Raw genomic sequence first — 17,020 nt, 5'->3', positions numbered from 1 at the left:
GGACGAGGCGAAAGCAGCCCCCCGGGCAGAGGCAGGGATGGGGATGGGGCAGGCAGGAGCCGCCCCCGCGCGGGGCGGAGGGAGCGCTGGGTACTGGCTCCTCGCCCCGCGTATCCACCCGAGAGGTGGCCCCGGCGCTGCCTGGAGCCGCAGCCGCTTCCCTTCGCTCCCGCCCTCCCTCTCTCCCTCCCCCGTCCCCACCTCTCCTCCAAAACCGCCGGAGCCGCTACGGCTCCGCTTCACTCTCTCCGGTGCCAGCGGCGGAGGGGGGCGAGGGGAGCTCAGCGCAGGCACGGCCCGGGCCGGGAGCAGCCCCGCATCCTCCCCGCCGCCCCCCTGCCATGGCCGGTGTCGCGGCCCAGCCCTGACGATGCTGCTGGGCGCCCCACGGTCGGGCGGCTGGGATCGCGGCCGGGTGGGCGAGAGGCTGCAGGCGGCCCTCGCCGGCCTCCAGGAGCTCCAGGTGCTTCGGGAGAAGCAGCGGGAGCTGGTGCGGGCCGCCCTGGCCATGCCGCAGCGGCCGGCGGCGGGCGGAGAACAGCAGCCCCTGTCCGCCCACAGCAAGGAGCACCGTCTGGAGGTCACCCTCTCCGCCTTGAAGGAGCAGCTGGTAAGGGACCGCAGCGGGACGCGCCGCTGCCCCGCTGCCCGGCTGGGCTCACAGCCGCAGTGCCGAGCGCGGGCGGACGGAAGCGCCCCTGGGCTGTCAGATGCCCGGCTCCCCTTCGGCACCGGGGGCAGGCAGGGCGCTGCAGCCGCGGCCCCTGCGCGGTGCCGCCCCGCCGGCCGCGGTTCCTCCGCGGGCAGGGGCGGGCGGCCGGGCCGGGGGCGGCCGGGGCTCGCCCCGCCACAGCCGCTGTAGAGGGCGGGTGCTGCCGCGGCTCAGGCGGGGCTCGCCCGGAGCGGGCAGCGCTGGCGGCGGGCGCCGTGCCAGCGGGAGCGCTGGGGAGAAGTTGTTAACCCGGCACCGCTCAGCGGGCCCGAGGAGTAGGCGATGATTAACTTCAGTAATACAGCGCTGGGCTCTCGATGGCAGCAGCCGTTTGCATAGGAGATCAAGAGACGCGCGGGCTGAGATACACCTTCATAAGCGCCCGGGGGTTTGGGTGGGTGTGTGCGCGCACACCTCTGCGCCTCCAGCTGTGAGCGCGCACCGCTGTGTGCCCGCGCGGCTGTGCGCCAGTGCGAGTCGATCTGCCAGGAAACGTTTCGTGGGACGGGAGTACTTTGTTCTTTCCACGGATTGCGTGATCAAAAGGGAAGAATAACTGAATGCCAGACCTTGTATTTGAAGTGCTGCACCGGCCACTTACACAGGTGGTTGGTTGTTTGGTTTGGTTTTTTTTGTTTGTTTGTTTGTTTTTGGTGTTTTTTTTGTTTGTTTGTTTGTTTTTGTTTTTTTTTTTTTAACTAAAGAACAATTCTGAATTGTAGCTGAAACACGTTTTATGTGTGAGACAATAATCAAAGGGTAAAGGGCTTTAATCTCTAGTATAGGCAATTACACACTTCAGTAAACTCAGACTTAATTCAGAATCCTTTCCCTCACTGTACTGGTGCGAGTCTTGGCCATCAGTTATCCATCAGGTGTGAAAACAGAATGGTTATTCACTCCCCATAGGCAGCTTTCTCCGGCAGCATCTCAGGATAAAATGGGCTTTAACCTTCAGGGAAACCTAGCCACCACTGTGTGAAGGCACAGAAGCGGGCATATCTTGATTAAATTAAGAAAATACAAGACAAATGGACAGTCAGCCACTCGATTACCCATCATTGATAGTGTTAACTAATGGCTCTTTTTTTTTTTTTTTTTTTTTTTTTTTTTTTTTTTTTTTTAAATTGAGGAAAAGAATTGAAGGCATTTATTGCCTGTTTGAGGCCAGCGGGGTAACAGAATCACACAGAGCTCTGATCATAGTGACTGTACTTCTTTTCATGTCAGCTGTTGTGCTGTAATTACTCATTTGTCATCATATTTTTCAAATAAAATATTAAAATAGAAGATTAATTTGTCAGGATTTTACTTGCACCTTACAAGGCTTTCCAAGAACGTGGAAGAAACTAGCCATTAAAGTGGAAGGAAAAAAAGACTGCCCTTTAATTGCTGCCCTTTAGAAATGCAGGAGTTGAGTGGACTCAAAAATAACTCTGCACACCTCCAGAGAGGGACAGATTTCACCGGTAGGTGCCAGTGCAATTATAGGAAACGTATCTCTTGGGATGCCTGGGAGGGAAGTGTTCATAAAGCTTCAGAAGAATGACTCAGAAGTACATAAATCCAGGTACAGGTTCTTCAGCGAAAATACAGTTGTGTGATTGCTTAAAATAGTAATACAGAGCTCTTCTGATTGACTCATTGCTGCTGGAGGCTTTTCAAACTGTACTGTTCAGGCCTCCTGGTAGCTTTATTGGTTTTACCCCCCTGCAAATAGCAGATGTGTATCTGAGTAGAGGTGCATACCTCAAATTTTCTTAATAGCTAAGTAAACCCAGTTGAAAGCAGGCTTTTCACAGTCATTTTAGAAGTAGTTCACAGATCTAGGATCTCAGTGACCACAGGCTGAAAACTTTCCCAGATACTCATGAGCAGTGTATTGCACTTAAAACCCATGAAAGTTCTGTTCACGATTGCAGGAAATTAAAAGGAAGTTAAAACTGAAAACAACAGAAAATGCAAAGCACAGCATTGCTCAAGGAGTGATATGTCTTCATCAACAACAGCAGCTGTTCTTGTTGGCTCATAGAGGGTACAGTATGTGATTGCTGCTCTATAAGGTTTCAGATTGAGAAACTCATTAACAGTGTAAATGTGACTTTTCCTTGCAGTGCACCTTGCTCCAGATTTCAAGGAGGAGCTTTAGTGTGGTCACAGTTTAATTCATAAAAAGTTTTGTCTTCACAACATAAAATGAGAAAGCTGTGTCAGCTGAAAGTGGCTCAAGGCATCTTAGCAATGGAAACAAAGCAGATAAAAGGTCAAGACAGGCTTCTCGTATAATGGTAGGGAGAGAAACAGGAGAGCAGAGGCAGAAACCTTAAGGACTTGAGTGTGACTAGTGGGAATAATAGAGCAGAGCCATCAATTGCCATAGGCACCACATGTTGATGCCATTCCACAATCTCAGTCTCTTCCCCAACAACACTTACCAGAGGCAGTGATCAACTGGCCTTCTAGGCAGTCTGCTACCCCTAACAGTCATACACTTTTTTGCCCTAACCAGTGGCTCTTTTTGGTGGCTGAAGTATTTTCTGGCAACTGCAAATTGCTATAGTACAGGTGGGGTCAATTCTGTAGCAGAAGAGGAGCCAAGTTAAGTGATGCCACCCACTATCAGAGATCCTGAAAGTGCTAAACTTCTCTTAGCCAGACTGTATCATGGTGACAAAGAGAAAAGAGATGCAAATTCAGGCTAATGCAAAGGAAGAAATCTATGATTGCTGTCAGTGTAGGTGGATATCGAAGGCTGCAACATTCACTATGTTCTCAGCTCTTTCCTCAGAGGACATATTTATAAACCTTATTTTATTTTATTAAATCTGTTTTTTTTTTTTTTTTTTTTGCAAGCTTTCAGGTGATTTATGATGTTATAAAAATGTGAGAAGGGACACATTATACTGAAGAGATAAAAACAAACACTTGGTACCCTGCATTTTAGACTGATTTTTCTCCTCTTTAGATAATTTTAAATAGAAGAAAACATCTTTTAAATCAGGGATTTTATTTTTCTTTTTTAATAACAAAATTTTGTCAGCTGAGAGAAAGAGGTCCTTCTGCAAGGAATTTACCTTGCTCTATAACAAATGTCTGGGATAGATTATAGTAATTTCCCTCTGAAACTGGCTGCTTTGCACCATCAGTTGCAAAAAGACCCATATGTGGGCAAAACTAGAAAAGAGTGCTATGTTTTGTGCATTCCAGAAGGAAGTCAGTTAATAGAATTATAGAATGCTAATCTACAACCAAGAAGTGTGAACAGCTCCCCTTTGACTTTGAAGAGATTAATAGTTGAGAAGAATAGTCAAGTATGACCAGTGGGTTTTGGTGCCTTGATTTGTGGGGCCCACTTGTGTTGGTGTAAAGGAACCTGAGTGTTCTTCCTTCAGAAAAATGGGTGGTATAAAGATACTCCAGATTTGCCTCCCCAAAACTGTAGTCTATTGATAGTACATGTTGATTGGGAAAGTTTGGTCCCACACTGTGCAGTGTCCAGAAGTCTTCACAGCTGCATTGTCCAAAGCAAACAGATGGTTTTACCTGCGAGGTTTTGTCACATGAAAATTCATGTTGTGAATAGAGAAAGAGTGTATTTAGAGGTTACTGGTTTGAGTGCTGTCCAGTGTGGGTATTGGAGCAATAACAGCTTGAAACAAACACACCAGAAAAGTCATTCTTATCCAAATGGTTTGAGGAATGCCTCTCTTCTTAGAATGCAGAAGTAGTTAACTGAAAGATCAAAGCTGGGCCAGTGGCTGGAAACATGAAAACCCAGTGGTGTGAGGCACCATAAAAGGGTTAAAAACGATGATGTAAATCATGTGTGTTGGTTAAAATGCTGTGAAAGCGCAGACAGAACCTGGAGGTATAATAAATAATGTTTGAATACCTGAGAGCCTTGTGGCCTCTCTGTCATTAATCAGAAACCACAGACGGAGGGATTGGCTGGCCAAACATTAATCATTAAGCAATTAATTCCAGCCATGGAAACAAAACTTTGTGATTTCCTGAGTAGCTGGGATTGAAGAAGGCGCGGCATGGTTTTGCTTTTTTACCACTAAATAAAGTACTGAGAAGGTCATACATTCATCATTCAGATGGAATTGAAAATCTCCTTTATTATCCATTTCTTCCCTTCTTTTTTCTTTATGTGAAACAGGAAGAGGGAAAATCACTATGGATTTCCTTAGAATGTAGTAATGAGTCTCTTGAGTTTAAACCTTTCTAGATGTGTGACTCCTAACAAAAAGGGGCTTTATTTCTTGTGTCTTATATGTTCCTCCAGTCCTCTTTAAAAGCATGCTAAAAATAGATGTTTTTTTTTTCTTCTCAGCAGCATCACCAGCCTCAAGAGTTCTGTTGTGAAACTCAGGGCATCTGTGGGGTTTTTTTTCTTACGGTTTCTAATAGTTTACTAATTACCTTAAGATCTTATCTTTCTTTTCTTTTAGTATTTATAGCTATGGAGAAAGCTATGCAAATGTTAAAAGCTGTATAACTCATACAAAAGGAAGGAGGCAAAAACATGCACATACTGCTCTTGATTTTTTGCATGTAATTTAATTTTAAGATACTTTAATTGGTTCAAGGGACCTAGATTTTTTATTTTTATGTATTTGAGGTTGGAAATGCTGCTAGAACTGCCACTTGTGTTTTTAAATATGAAATGTACACATAAAGAAGCATCTTAATAATGTTTTTCTTACCATTACTGAGTGGAAACCCATCCACTTGAGGCCTTTGAGCACAACTTTACAACCAACTTCAAGAGACCACCTTTCTATAAAGTACTGTAGGATGGATGGTGAGGTGTGATATAATTAGAAGCAGCCTAAATAATGCAGGGCTTTAGATAAATTGCCAGGTGCCACGTGGGAAGTTTGTGACAGAAACCAGCTATGCTTCTTTGGCCAGTACCTCACACCATGACCATCTACCTTGCCAAGCTGACAGCATAAATACTGGGGCAGCAACTGCAGCAGCTGTTACCTCAGATCAGCCTAGTCAATGATTGTAGTAGGCAACAGATCTAGTTGCTACTTTCTGAAGGATTATGCACAAGCTTGAAACACCATTTATTTTAAATACAGTAATTTCCCCACCATATTCAAATACCTTCTCCTTCCAGGAAATGGGTGGAGATATCTGGCCACAAGATAAGCAGGGAAAACCTGCAGTAAAATAGATGTCACAATTCTTGCAGCATATCCTTTCAACTATGAAGATGTGTCATCAAAGCCGAATGTTTTACTGGAGTGGGCATGCTGCCTTTACTTGGTAGGGCAATAAGATACCTCAGCCACAGTGGTTTCCTTTCATCTGGCAGATCTTAAGAGTTCATGCAGACAATCCATAATGTTTGTCTCCTCTTCTGCTCATAGGCAGCATATGGCAAAGTGCAGTGCAATAAGGATATGTTAATAAATTAAAAGATTTCTGTCATATTTAGAGATATACAGTTCCTGTCATGGGTCTAACAAGAAAGCCAAAAAATAAAATAAGTATCTTTAGAGTGAGTTTTGAGAACATGTTTAGCTGGGCAGAAAATAATATATACTAAGAAATGAAATGTTTTTTCCTTGTCTATCAGGTCAGTTTCGTTACAGAGAGCCAACTGTAACAGTCCCTAGCTAAGGAAAACACTTCATGAGAATAGAAACTTGCTGGCATAGATGGCCTGAATTCATGCATTGCTGCTGAGATTCTAACTGTGATTATTCTTCATTTCCTCCTTCTTCCCTTGATTTAGTCTCGTTTGAGGAGACAGGATGTCGGCTTGAAAAGCCATCTGGATCAGCTAGACCAGCGAATCAGTGAGCTGAAGTTGGACGTCAGTAAGACCTCCAGTGAATACTTGGATAGTGACAGCCGGCCCAGCTCAGGTAATGTGCACTTGACTATTTATTCCCAAGAGTATGGTGCTAGGAGAATTGAAGAGTGTCAACTGCTGAGCAAAACTGTCTGTATTATTTGGGCAGAAACAGTGCCCCATGGCCAATGTGGGTAATAGTAATCTGGCACAGAGTGGGCTCACAGAGCTGCTATGAATTTTCCTGTGAAGTTTATTTAGTTGGAAAGTGCTCTCTCATTCAAGCAGTATTCTTTCTGGATTATTTATTTTTTTTTACTTAACCTTGTAGCCACACATGAAAGGAGAAGGAGACATTTACTTATTAATTACCTTGTGCAGTGTAGAATGACCATTGGTAAAATGGCTAGAATACTTAAAAGAAGTGGAGACCAACATCAATATCAACGCTCTGTTTGAATCCAGGAAGGGTTTTGAACCTCACTAAGGCTTTGAAAATCATTATTGCAATTCTCCTGTCAAATGAATTTATGTAGAAGCAAAACAGCACTATTAAAAGACACTGAGGAAAACTATGCCAAGAGAGTAAAGCTCTCATGGACGGAAAGATACTGAGTATCAGGTTTCTGGTCTGATTCACAGAGAAAGCTGTACTGCAGACTTTTATAGCTAGGATGTCTGTCAAAACCAGTTTCTGTTATCTAGTCAGAGACAATTAAAGTAGTTCTTCTAAACAGAATTTTTGCAAAGCCTCAAGTCTTCAGTGACAAAAGGAGATTTTTTTTTTTCTTGAATACAGTATAAAGATTTGTAGCCCAGTACTTAGAGAGCATGTAAAAAGTGCAAGTTTCTGTTGTGAGTTTAAGTTCAGGAGTTGTGCGTTTAGGCACATGCACATAGTTCAAAAGAAAATATTCCTTCTCTGCTATAGAGAGAAATAATAAATTTTCCTACCTTGAATTTCTACAAAGCCTTTTTTAATGCTTTCACAATTACTGGAAAATATCTCAATACCTGGAGAGGGAAGATAGTCTCCATTCTCTGTCCTTAGGCATTCCAACCATCATAGATTTGGCAGCTCTGATCACAGGCTAGTTTTGCTCCATCCAATCAACTCATCCAATCCATGCTTGTATGCAGCTGGTACAAGTTACAACAGTGTCAGAGGTCCCTGTCTTACACCAGTTGCATCATAATCCCCAAAGACATTCCCCAGTGAAGAACTGGGCATGATGATGCAGCACTTCATCTCATCCCACCCTCAGAACTAAGCAGGCATGTGTGTGTGTGTCAATCTGGCTCAGGGCCTAAGTAAATATGCAGAAGCCCAGTAAAGGTTGGTTGAATTTGAGTATACCTCTGCTGATGTTACCTTAATAAATGATCACATATTTAGGTTTGTGGCACATAGCAAATGAAGATTTATTTTATTCTCTGCACTTTTCTTCTACAGAGTATGTTTAGTTGCTGTAAATATGACATACCCTATTTATTTTAACTCTGCAGGATTCTATGACCTGAGTGATGGTGGTTCTTGCTCACTGTCCAATTCTTGCACCTCTGTGTACAGTGAGTCTATCTCCTCCTCCCACACCAGTCTCTTACACAGCTCTCAACACCCTAAAGCGAGGCTCAGTGTGTTTGATTACCGACCCAAGTCTGCAGATGAAACTACTGTGCACACCACCAGCTTCCAGCAGCAGGGAACCTATATCAGCGATGGATGTCGGACTGCAGCTAGCAGAGATGTTTCTGGGACTCCTGCCAGGTCCAGACCAAGGCCAGTTTCCACAGGTAATTGATAGCAGAACTTCAAGAGAAGGGCAGATGCCTGGTTATTGCTCTTAGGACCTTGTTTAGTCATGTGTAATCAATATATAGTTCTCATTTTCAATACACAAAGTGAGAGTGGATCAAAACCACAGAGCCAAACCATTTACTGTCCCACTTCCCCATGTCTCCATACTCCAGATACTTTTAAACAGTAACAAATACTAGAATGAATCAATAAAAATATGTGGATGAGACAGTAACAAATACGAGGACCTATGCATTTAGAAATGGAAATATACTGTAGTGTATGAGATAAAATTATACAGATTGTTGAGATATTTTTTTAAAGTTCCAGTATTTGAAATACCTTGTGTTAAAGTGCAGGGATGTATGAAAGATTTCAAGTAAACTCAAAATTCCCTATTTACACCAATTAATGTTGACTCACACAATGACTCTTTTTCATAACTTATGATGTACAGTTAGGGACAACAAATGCCAAAAGTTTATTGACTATCTAGAGAGCAGTCTTGAATCTTAAAGTGGATCAGCCATAAATTTGCATCATACTTTCAATGAAATGGACAATTCCAGATCTCTTGTTCACCATCTGTAAAGTGACATCATATCACTTCTTATCATGGCTTCTTCCATAGCCTCAAAGCAATCTGATGTTAGAGGGATCCAGCAAGATGGGTAGCAGTTCCATTATAGAAACAGGGAAACTATGGGAAACATCATTTCAGGTACTGTGCCACTCTGGCATAATTGCCACAGATGCTTGACCTGAGCTTAACTCACCTCTGGCTTGCTTGGAACAGAAACAAAGACCACCTATTCTATACTTAGGTGTGTAGACACACCTGAAAGGATGACAGTAATTACAGCATAAAAGCAAAGTCTTCTCAAGGCTTTTCAAAGGCTGGGGATGAAGCTGAGCTTAATGACCCATGGCTTCCATATTCAGATTGCAGACATTTTGCTCTCTCAGAAACTTTCCTTCCTTGAAACATGTTGCTGAGACTCCAGGGGATTTATGCTTGTTTTTTGTTTTTGTTTTCATATAGACTAGCTCAAAAAAGGATACTGAGCAGGGGTGTGGGAGAGATACTGCAGACCTCCTTCAGCCCTTCTTCCTGGCTAAAGCCTATTACTTCCTTCATAGTGAAAAACAAAAGTAGTGGGGTAGTAGTGGGTATAGCCTTGAAGAAATAATTCTTATAAAGTTGGCCACATTGCATGAAGTGAAGCAAGATTTTACTTCAGAAAATTATCTTTTGGAGAAGGGAAGAAATTTCTCTTTTCCTCTCCTTTGAGAAAATTACAAGTACAGACCTATGGCCTTTTTCATTGGCAAGCAGAAAGCTTGCTGAGACATTGCAAGCACAACATGCTTTTGACTCATTCCTGGTTTGTTTGCAAAAGAGCATAGCATTACACACTGCCAACAATTTCCTAAAGAATTTTCTTTATGAAATTAGGTTGTTAGGCTGTCATCCTAACCTTTGCTGTGGCAGGTCTGTGCATAGATAGGACACTGCAGACCACCCCAGAATTTTGTGGTCTTTTAAAAGCTGGCTGTCACAGGACATAGATAGTCATCGTGTGACTATTCACATTGTTTGTGAATGATGTGGTTGAATGTGATGGTTTGGTTTCATGATAGCATGAAGCACCTGGGAAATTGCTTAGCTAAGGAGTTGTTGGCACTGAAATCTGTGTTGTAGTACAGAGAAATCCAAGCTAACTGGTTCCAGAATTCTTGGTCCCAGAGGTAACACAGCACCATAGTGCTCTGTTGAATGATATGTCTGGGTGGAACAACCTTTCTTTGCACTAGAACACAGCCTCTCCTCTCTGTGCACAGGAGATGCTTCTGGGAGGAGGGTGCTGCAGTCAAGAAGAGTAAATTACAGCACCCTTGACTGTACTCCAAAATAGGAGTTGTTGTCTATAAATGTCATCTTCAGGAACTACACTTTCCACTTGCCTGAGTAGTTGGCCTTAGATTTTTTTCCTCTGTGACAATAAAGATTCTTCAGTTCATTCTTCTATGGCTTCTCTGCTAAGAAATAAAAATAATCCCTTGTTTTTGTCTATTTGGGTTCCTGCTGGTCTGTGACATTTTAGAACTTTTTTGTATATGCACAAGTTTACTTTCATCCAAGTAGTTTAAATTTCCTGCAAAGGTAGGAGTTTTATTATTGGCATTAAAAGGCATTTTAAATTCTGTTATGCTTAGGTGATAAAAGCTCTAAAGTAATTCATTTGCCTTGGAAGACTGAAATTACTTTCTTTATCCATGCTACAGATTTTAGTAAAAGCTATCACATCTCTCTGATATAGCACTTCTAGCATGAACCAGGTTGAATGTAATTGCCTGTGATTTAATTAGGTTGTTTATTTTCGTCCACCATATAGGTGACTTGGAAAGACTCGTTCCAGCGGACACTAGATTTCAGAAGGAAATGGATCCCAAATCCATGTTGCCTCTGTGCCATAATGGAGACCTGCACTTGCTTAGCATGGATCCCAAATTCCAGAATGACTTGGTCTCCAAGAATGGCATTGATGTGTATCCTTACCCAAGCCCCCTCCATGCAGTGGCTTTACAAAGTCCACTTTTCTCCCTGGTGGGAACATCCCCAAAATCAGACTTCCAAGCTCCTCCCAGCAAATCTGTGCCTAGTACAACAGGTCCCAGCTTGATTAAGACTAGGCCAACCATTGAGGTCAAGCCAGGGGGTTACATCAGTAAATTGCTGCAGCTGACGAGATGCAAAGGGAGCAGTCAGGCTGAGGCCAGTGAGTGGGTTTCACCAAAGAGCCAGCCAGCCGCAATGCACCAGAGACTCATTATAACCCCCAGCCCTGGTGGAGTGAAAATTAACAGCAGCAGTAGCCAGCTGGATAAACAGAGTTCTCTGGAGAGTAACAAAGCCGGAGGGAAGCTGTCAAGAGAGGTGCCAGAGGGGGAATGTGCCAAGCAGCAGGAGACCACGAGTTGTATGAATGAAGAGCAGTCATCCACTCGGCCTGACACAGAGCCATCAGCTGTGAATAGTTGTTATCCTGCCAAGTCAGCAGCAAGGGGCTCCCCTCTGGCAGAAGAAACAGAGTGCAGCATGGAGCGCAGTTTGTCCTACTCGCAGCTGTGTCAAGAGGACTCTAGCCCAGACACCTGGAATGCTAAAGCTATCCCATCCAAAAAACTCTCCATCAAAAGGTGTGGGAATGCCAAGTTATCTTACCCTGGTGGTCATGAACGAGTGGCACAAGCTGAGTTTGTCCATGCTCAATTTGTCCCTGCAGAATCCCATCAAGTCCGGGTAAAGTTTGCCAGCTCCAAAACAAAGGCAGTGAAGATAAAGAGAAGGAGCAGTGAAAAAGTCATTCGGCCTGGGAAGCAAGCCTTCTGCATGGAGAAGGTGAGAGGGTCTCATGGGGCCACCAAGCTGCCTGTTGAGTGGAATCAACTCCAAAGACCACAAGGAATGAAGAGCCTCATGCGGAGACCTTCGTATTCTGGTGACATGGCTGGCAGATCATGCTCAGAGTCGAGCTTGTTCCCAGTGCAGGTCAGGCTCCCCACTGTGCCATCCAGGCCAGAGCTCTACGGAGCCTCTGCCAATGCACTGTATTCCCTGGAAGCAGCTGCTGTAGACACAGCCAACAGGAAGAAGCAGCGCAAGTGGCAGTCCACAGTGGAGATCTCTGCCAAGGCCCACCCGGCCAGCCTGTCTCACGGCATTGGCCTGGGAGCGCCAAGGCAGCCAGCGAGGAGAGCCGGCATCCCACGCACTGTCAGCATGAGGAGTCACTCCAAGGGTCAGCACCACGGAGATTGTGCCAAAAGTGAGTCGGACCACTCTGAGTACTCTGCAGAGTGCGCTTCCCTCTTTCACTCCACCATTGCAGAGACCAGCGAAGGGGAGGTCAGTGATTTCACAACCAACCGGTTTGGGGACAGTGAGTCCAGTGAAGGTGACTGGGATGGCAGCAGTAACAGTAGCAGCCTTGCTCTTGACTATGATGAGGGGGATGAAAGTGAGCTGATTTGGCCTGAAGGTTCAGTCAGACAATCTGTGACTGTCCAGGCCTCTTCCAAGCATCTTCCTCCAGTGCCCAAAATCTGTCGCATCAAAGCTTCAAAAGCACTAAAGAAAAAGATAAGGAGGTTCCAACCTGCCTCTTTGAAGGTCATGACCATGGTGTAAGGGAGAGCAAGTGTCTATTTCTTTCATCCTGTTGGCTCTCATTTGCAAAATAAAAGGACTTATGTGCAGAGAAAAGGACTTTCTTAAAGGATCTGTGAATAATCCCTGAGTCTACATAAGGGATCTCTTTGTCAATGCCTGGACATAAATATCACTGTATGTAATTCCCTCTTTTGCCATTTATTCTGTAAATATGAAACTCTTATGTATATTATGTTATGACTTTTTTAATTGTCCAGAAGGGTCAACATGATGAAAATGAAAACAACCTCTGCTGTATGATTTTACAGACAGCCCTTGGTAGTTTTTTAACCATATGCACCCACAGTATCAGTCCAGACACAAAGACTTGCTAAGGAGAAAGTGTACTTCCCTCTTGCTGTCTGAAGTCTGTATTAACCATCTAGCTGTTATTGTGGTCATATGGAAAAGCTGTTTTCGACAGTTTTACTTTATTTCAGATCAGCCATCCCATACCTTCTCCCAGACATCAGGAGGGTGAGTCTGTTCTTCCATAAAAGCATAGTATGCTTAATCAAGAAGGCAAGTGTATTTGTGAATAAGAACAAGACTTCAGTTTGCTTCCTTTTTTTTCGAAATAGCATAGGGTTGTTTTTTCAACCCCCCTCTTTATGCTGTTCATATTGTTGTTCATTTGTTGAATGGATGAAAGAACATGAGGGCCACATGCCACAGAGTGTCATTATCTGGGACTGAGATAATAGCTTTGCCCCTGAAATTGCAAACTCAATAAATACTATTTAATGTACTTCTGAAAATTATGCTTTGATGTCTGAAGAAAATTATTCTGGTCTCTGATATGAAACAGTTCTGTGTTTTTATGATCACTGTGCAGAGGGGTTATTTTATATTTTCAGAGGATCACTGTAGTTCTATCAGAACCAGGGTCTGCTCACCCTCTACCTCAGGAAAGCTTTTTCAGCACCTGCTTCTAAATGAAAGGATTTGAAAATTTTATTGAAGACAGGGTAGTGTTTAACTGATGCACTTAAACTGATGCAGTTTCTTCAGAAAAAACTCTTGATTTAAAACATATATTTATGTATACATAATGTGTTTTGAATGCGTTTGAGGACACTAACGTGAAGCTTTGTATCGGTGTCTAAATTGAAGAAGTCCATTTTTTTTGTGTTCAGATAAGCAGTCCTAATTATTTCCTCTGAGCACAGCAATCTAGAATATTTGAGCTGAGGTTCACCCTGAATTTACAAAAGAGCAGGTACCCTCCTACCCTATTTCAGTGCTCAGTCTGAGTACATACCCAGCCTAGGAGATGTAGGCATTACCTCACTCAGCTGCCTGAACTGGATCTGAAACAAAAGGTAAGTGCTTTGCAGAAACTGGGTAAGAGAGTGGTTGTTTACTTACTCCAAGGATTCAGTAGCAAACAGAAATATTGAAAGACAACTTTCACACAATGCCTTCTATATAGAAGCTATTTTATGTTTTGAAACCACTCAATTTTCAAATAATTTGTGGAAATTGAGGAGAAAAGTAAGAGGTATGTAAAGTAGTTTAATTTACATATTCTAACTAGCACATAACATCATCCTTACTGTAACTAGGAAAACATTACATTTTAGTTAGTGGAATATGTTTGAACACTTTTTTATTGTTCCAAGAGTATTGGACATAATCATTCTGGTAGGATTAATTGGAGAATTTCACAGGTATGGCAGTCAGCATGTCTAGCAACAGAACAAACAAAATAGTGATTTATGCTTTGTTGACTTTCTACACCATGAAAGAATTCTTTTTTCCATTTACACAAAAGGCTTCATTTGGGGGAGTGTGTCAAAAATTACATATGATCTTTTAATCCAGGGATTTTCTGTGTTGGGGTGGGGTTTATTGGTTAGATAGGAATTTTGAGGGTGTTTTTTCATGAAGGAGGAAATTGTTCTTAAGTAGAAAAGTGCTCTGGGTAGGAGTGTTCTGAAACCTGGTAAAATGTGCCACCCAGTAGCTCTCTTCCTTTTTATCAGAGTAAGCTCAAACAATAAGTTTGTGGTCCCACAACTCAGTAAATCCTGCTTTAGGGCTGTTAATACTCTGTCAGAAATGTTGCCAGACACATGATGAAAGTGCTGATACAGAATGAGCTCAGGCTGCCAATTCAAATAAAGAAAAGTTATGACTTAATTTTGTACTGACGGGTTTTTTTGCCAGATGAGGTATCATTGCCTCTATGACTCACGCTTTCTGCCAGGTCAGATACTGTCTCTTCTCCCAGAGCCAGCATAAACCCAACATAAATGCATAAAGCTGGCCCAAACATCATCTTGTGCTTTGGCTAATTTGACAGAAATGCGATTATGTGCCCACAGTTGATCCAGGGGAAACCTGTGGTGCTGGAGAACCCCAGCAATGCAGAGAACCTGCTGTAAGGTGTTGAGGCATTGCTGTGTGCAGTGATGCTACTGAGCTGTGACCTTTTCGTAAGGGTGGTGCTTCCCCTCTGTACTGCAGGACATTGGATGTTCTCCCTAGCACTGCCCTTTGGAAACACTGCTTTTGTCTGCTGGGGCAGAAAATGCACTTGGACCAGAGCTCTGGAGGAAAGAAATAGGATAGTGCAAAACAGGGCAGGAGACTTGAGTGGCCAATAGTTCAGGTATACTGACACAAAAACATGATAGTTCAGTGTACTGTAGTTTTGTTGCCAAGTACACCAAGAATTTTGGTAACCACTGGGTAAAAGTGTGATGCCTCTGTTCATCAGAGATTGGGCTAGCTCTGCAGACAGGACCCTAGAATACCTGCCACCTAAGCAAACAGAGCTGAAACAGACTTAAAATCAACAAATGTCAATAAATATACTCTGATGTGCTATTCTTTTGTGTGTAGGTACTAAACATCATAAAACTACCACGAAAATATCATGCCCAACCATGGGATCATGGCCATACAAAATAGAAGTATTCACTGTTTGTTTTCCTTTTTAGGAGAAATCTACAAAACCTCACAGCATCTTGTACTATAAAGGCCCAAGAGAATGCAAAAAATGTCAGCTGGTGATACAATTAGAAGTCTAGCACCAAATCTGATAAACTTTGGCAGTGAGAAGTTTAGCACTTTTACTGTGACTTGATTAGCAAGTGTATAGATCTAAAGGCTGCTTCAGAGCAACTTTATGCAGAGTTTCTGTTGCAGGAGCTAACATCTGTCATCATCACTCCAAGCCTAGTGAAACAAAATTATCTACTGCTGAAATCTATGTGCCAGATCAGCAGTTTCCTTCTGTCCTAGGCAGACATTTACACTTCAGTGTAGGAGCAAATTGCTCCTAGACCACAAAGGAAAGAAAAGAAAGTAAAGAAGAGAATAGAAAGGGAATTAAGGAGGCTTTAGGAGCAATTTGCAGAATAGATCATAATTATGATTTTAAAAACTTTTGTTAATCCTTTTATTGCACAATTTTAGAACTGGATAATTACCAGTTTTCTTGGCCTTGGCACAATCTTAGATTTTGCAGTCCACATTCATGACCCAAACCATGGGATAGAGTCAGAGAACTGATGTTTTGGCAGAGGCACCATCCTTCAAACCTTCATTTGCAGTGACCTCTGGTCAGGCAGGGCAATAGGCAAAAGAAAGGCAGCAGTAAGTCTCAAAATCAGCTGTGGATGATTCTCATGCTGATGAACTTGAGCCCATTGAACATTTTAAGGCTATGCTGGAGTCTTTTGTGCTTTCTTCCCCATCCTAGTCTGAAGTGCTGAAGGAGAGAGGTGCTCCAGGAGCTGCTGAAAGGCAGGTGGTAACTGCAGCTCTTTGGGGAGTGAGTTGCTGCCAACAGGATGAAGCAGGCTAAACATGGCACCAAAGGGCTCTGGTGGTTCCAGCCCCACCAGCCTTTGCTGGGTTCTTTAAGACCCTCTTAGGGCTGTAACGCAGCCCCACCACTGCTCACATGGCAGTGCTGTGATTTGGATGCTGCACTTGAAATATGGGCCACCAGCACCCAAAGCTCACCACAGATCCATTACTCATGAGCTACAAGATACAGGAGTCCAATCCAGAGGCCTTCCAGACTACCAAGTACAAAATCCCCAGATATGGCAAAGAAGTGTACAGCAAAATAATGCATCTGTGACTGCTGTCTGACAGGGAACAAGACAACAGCATGCCAGGGAAGGACTATCCTACTGCTGCTCTTCTGAAGCAATAGCAGTGGCTTTCATTTTGCAGCCCCTTTTGAGCCCTTCTCAATTCCACTGAGGCTGAAGGATTCACTCCAGCTGTGCTCAGTAAAAGAGAGCAGCTCAGCTTTTAAGTACAGCACCCCCACCTCTGCCCTCACACCACAGCAAAGCCTTTGGCTCCTGCAGAAATGTAGTTCCTATTGCTCCCTCATCACAAACTCAGTCCTCCTCATTGAACATGCTCCCAAGGAAGCTGCCCTGACATCAGCAGCTGGAATGACCATGTGAAGGGAAGAACATCATTATTCTGGAAAACAAGGAATCCTTTGTCTGAAACTTG

At 43.4% G+C, this 17,020-nt stretch overlaps 1 protein-coding gene across 1 annotated transcript; it reads left to right on the top strand.

The window, feature by feature from the left end:
• Window positions 1-239: 239 nt before the first annotated feature.
• DACT2 (dishevelled binding antagonist of beta catenin 2) lies at window positions 240-13,293 on the top strand. Its single transcript, XM_021544197.3, has 4 exons — window positions 240-610; window positions 6,465-6,597; window positions 8,031-8,318; window positions 10,719-13,293. The coding sequence occupies exons 1-4, from the start codon at window positions 371-373 to the stop codon at window positions 12,512-12,514; spliced, it is 2,457 nt and encodes an 818-aa protein (XP_021399872.3). The 5' UTR covers window positions 240-370; the 3' UTR covers window positions 12,515-13,293.
• The last annotated feature ends 3,727 nt before the right edge of the window (window positions 13,294-17,020 follow it).

Source organism: Lonchura striata, chromosome 3 (assembly GCF_046129695.1).
Source record: "Lonchura striata isolate bLonStr1 chromosome 3, bLonStr1.mat, whole genome shotgun sequence".
In the NCBI taxonomy this organism is placed as follows: Eukaryota; Metazoa; Chordata; class Aves; order Passeriformes; family Estrildidae; genus Lonchura; species Lonchura striata.
The sequence above is the reverse complement of the archived record's forward strand: the minus strand, read 5'-3'. Positions and strand labels throughout refer to the sequence as shown.

Coding starts and splice junctions, on each gene's coding strand:
- DACT2 (XM_021544197.3), top strand. CDS start 371: ATGCTGCTGGGCGCCCCACGGTCGGGCGGCTGGGATCGCGGCCGGGTG. Junction 611..6,464: donor CCGCCTTGAAGGAGCAGCTG/GTAAGGGACCGC, acceptor CCCTTGATTTAG/TCTCGTTTGAGGAGACAGGA. Junction 8,319..10,718: donor ACCAAGGCCAGTTTCCACAG/GTAATTGATAGC, acceptor TCCACCATATAG/GTGACTTGGAAAGACTCGTT.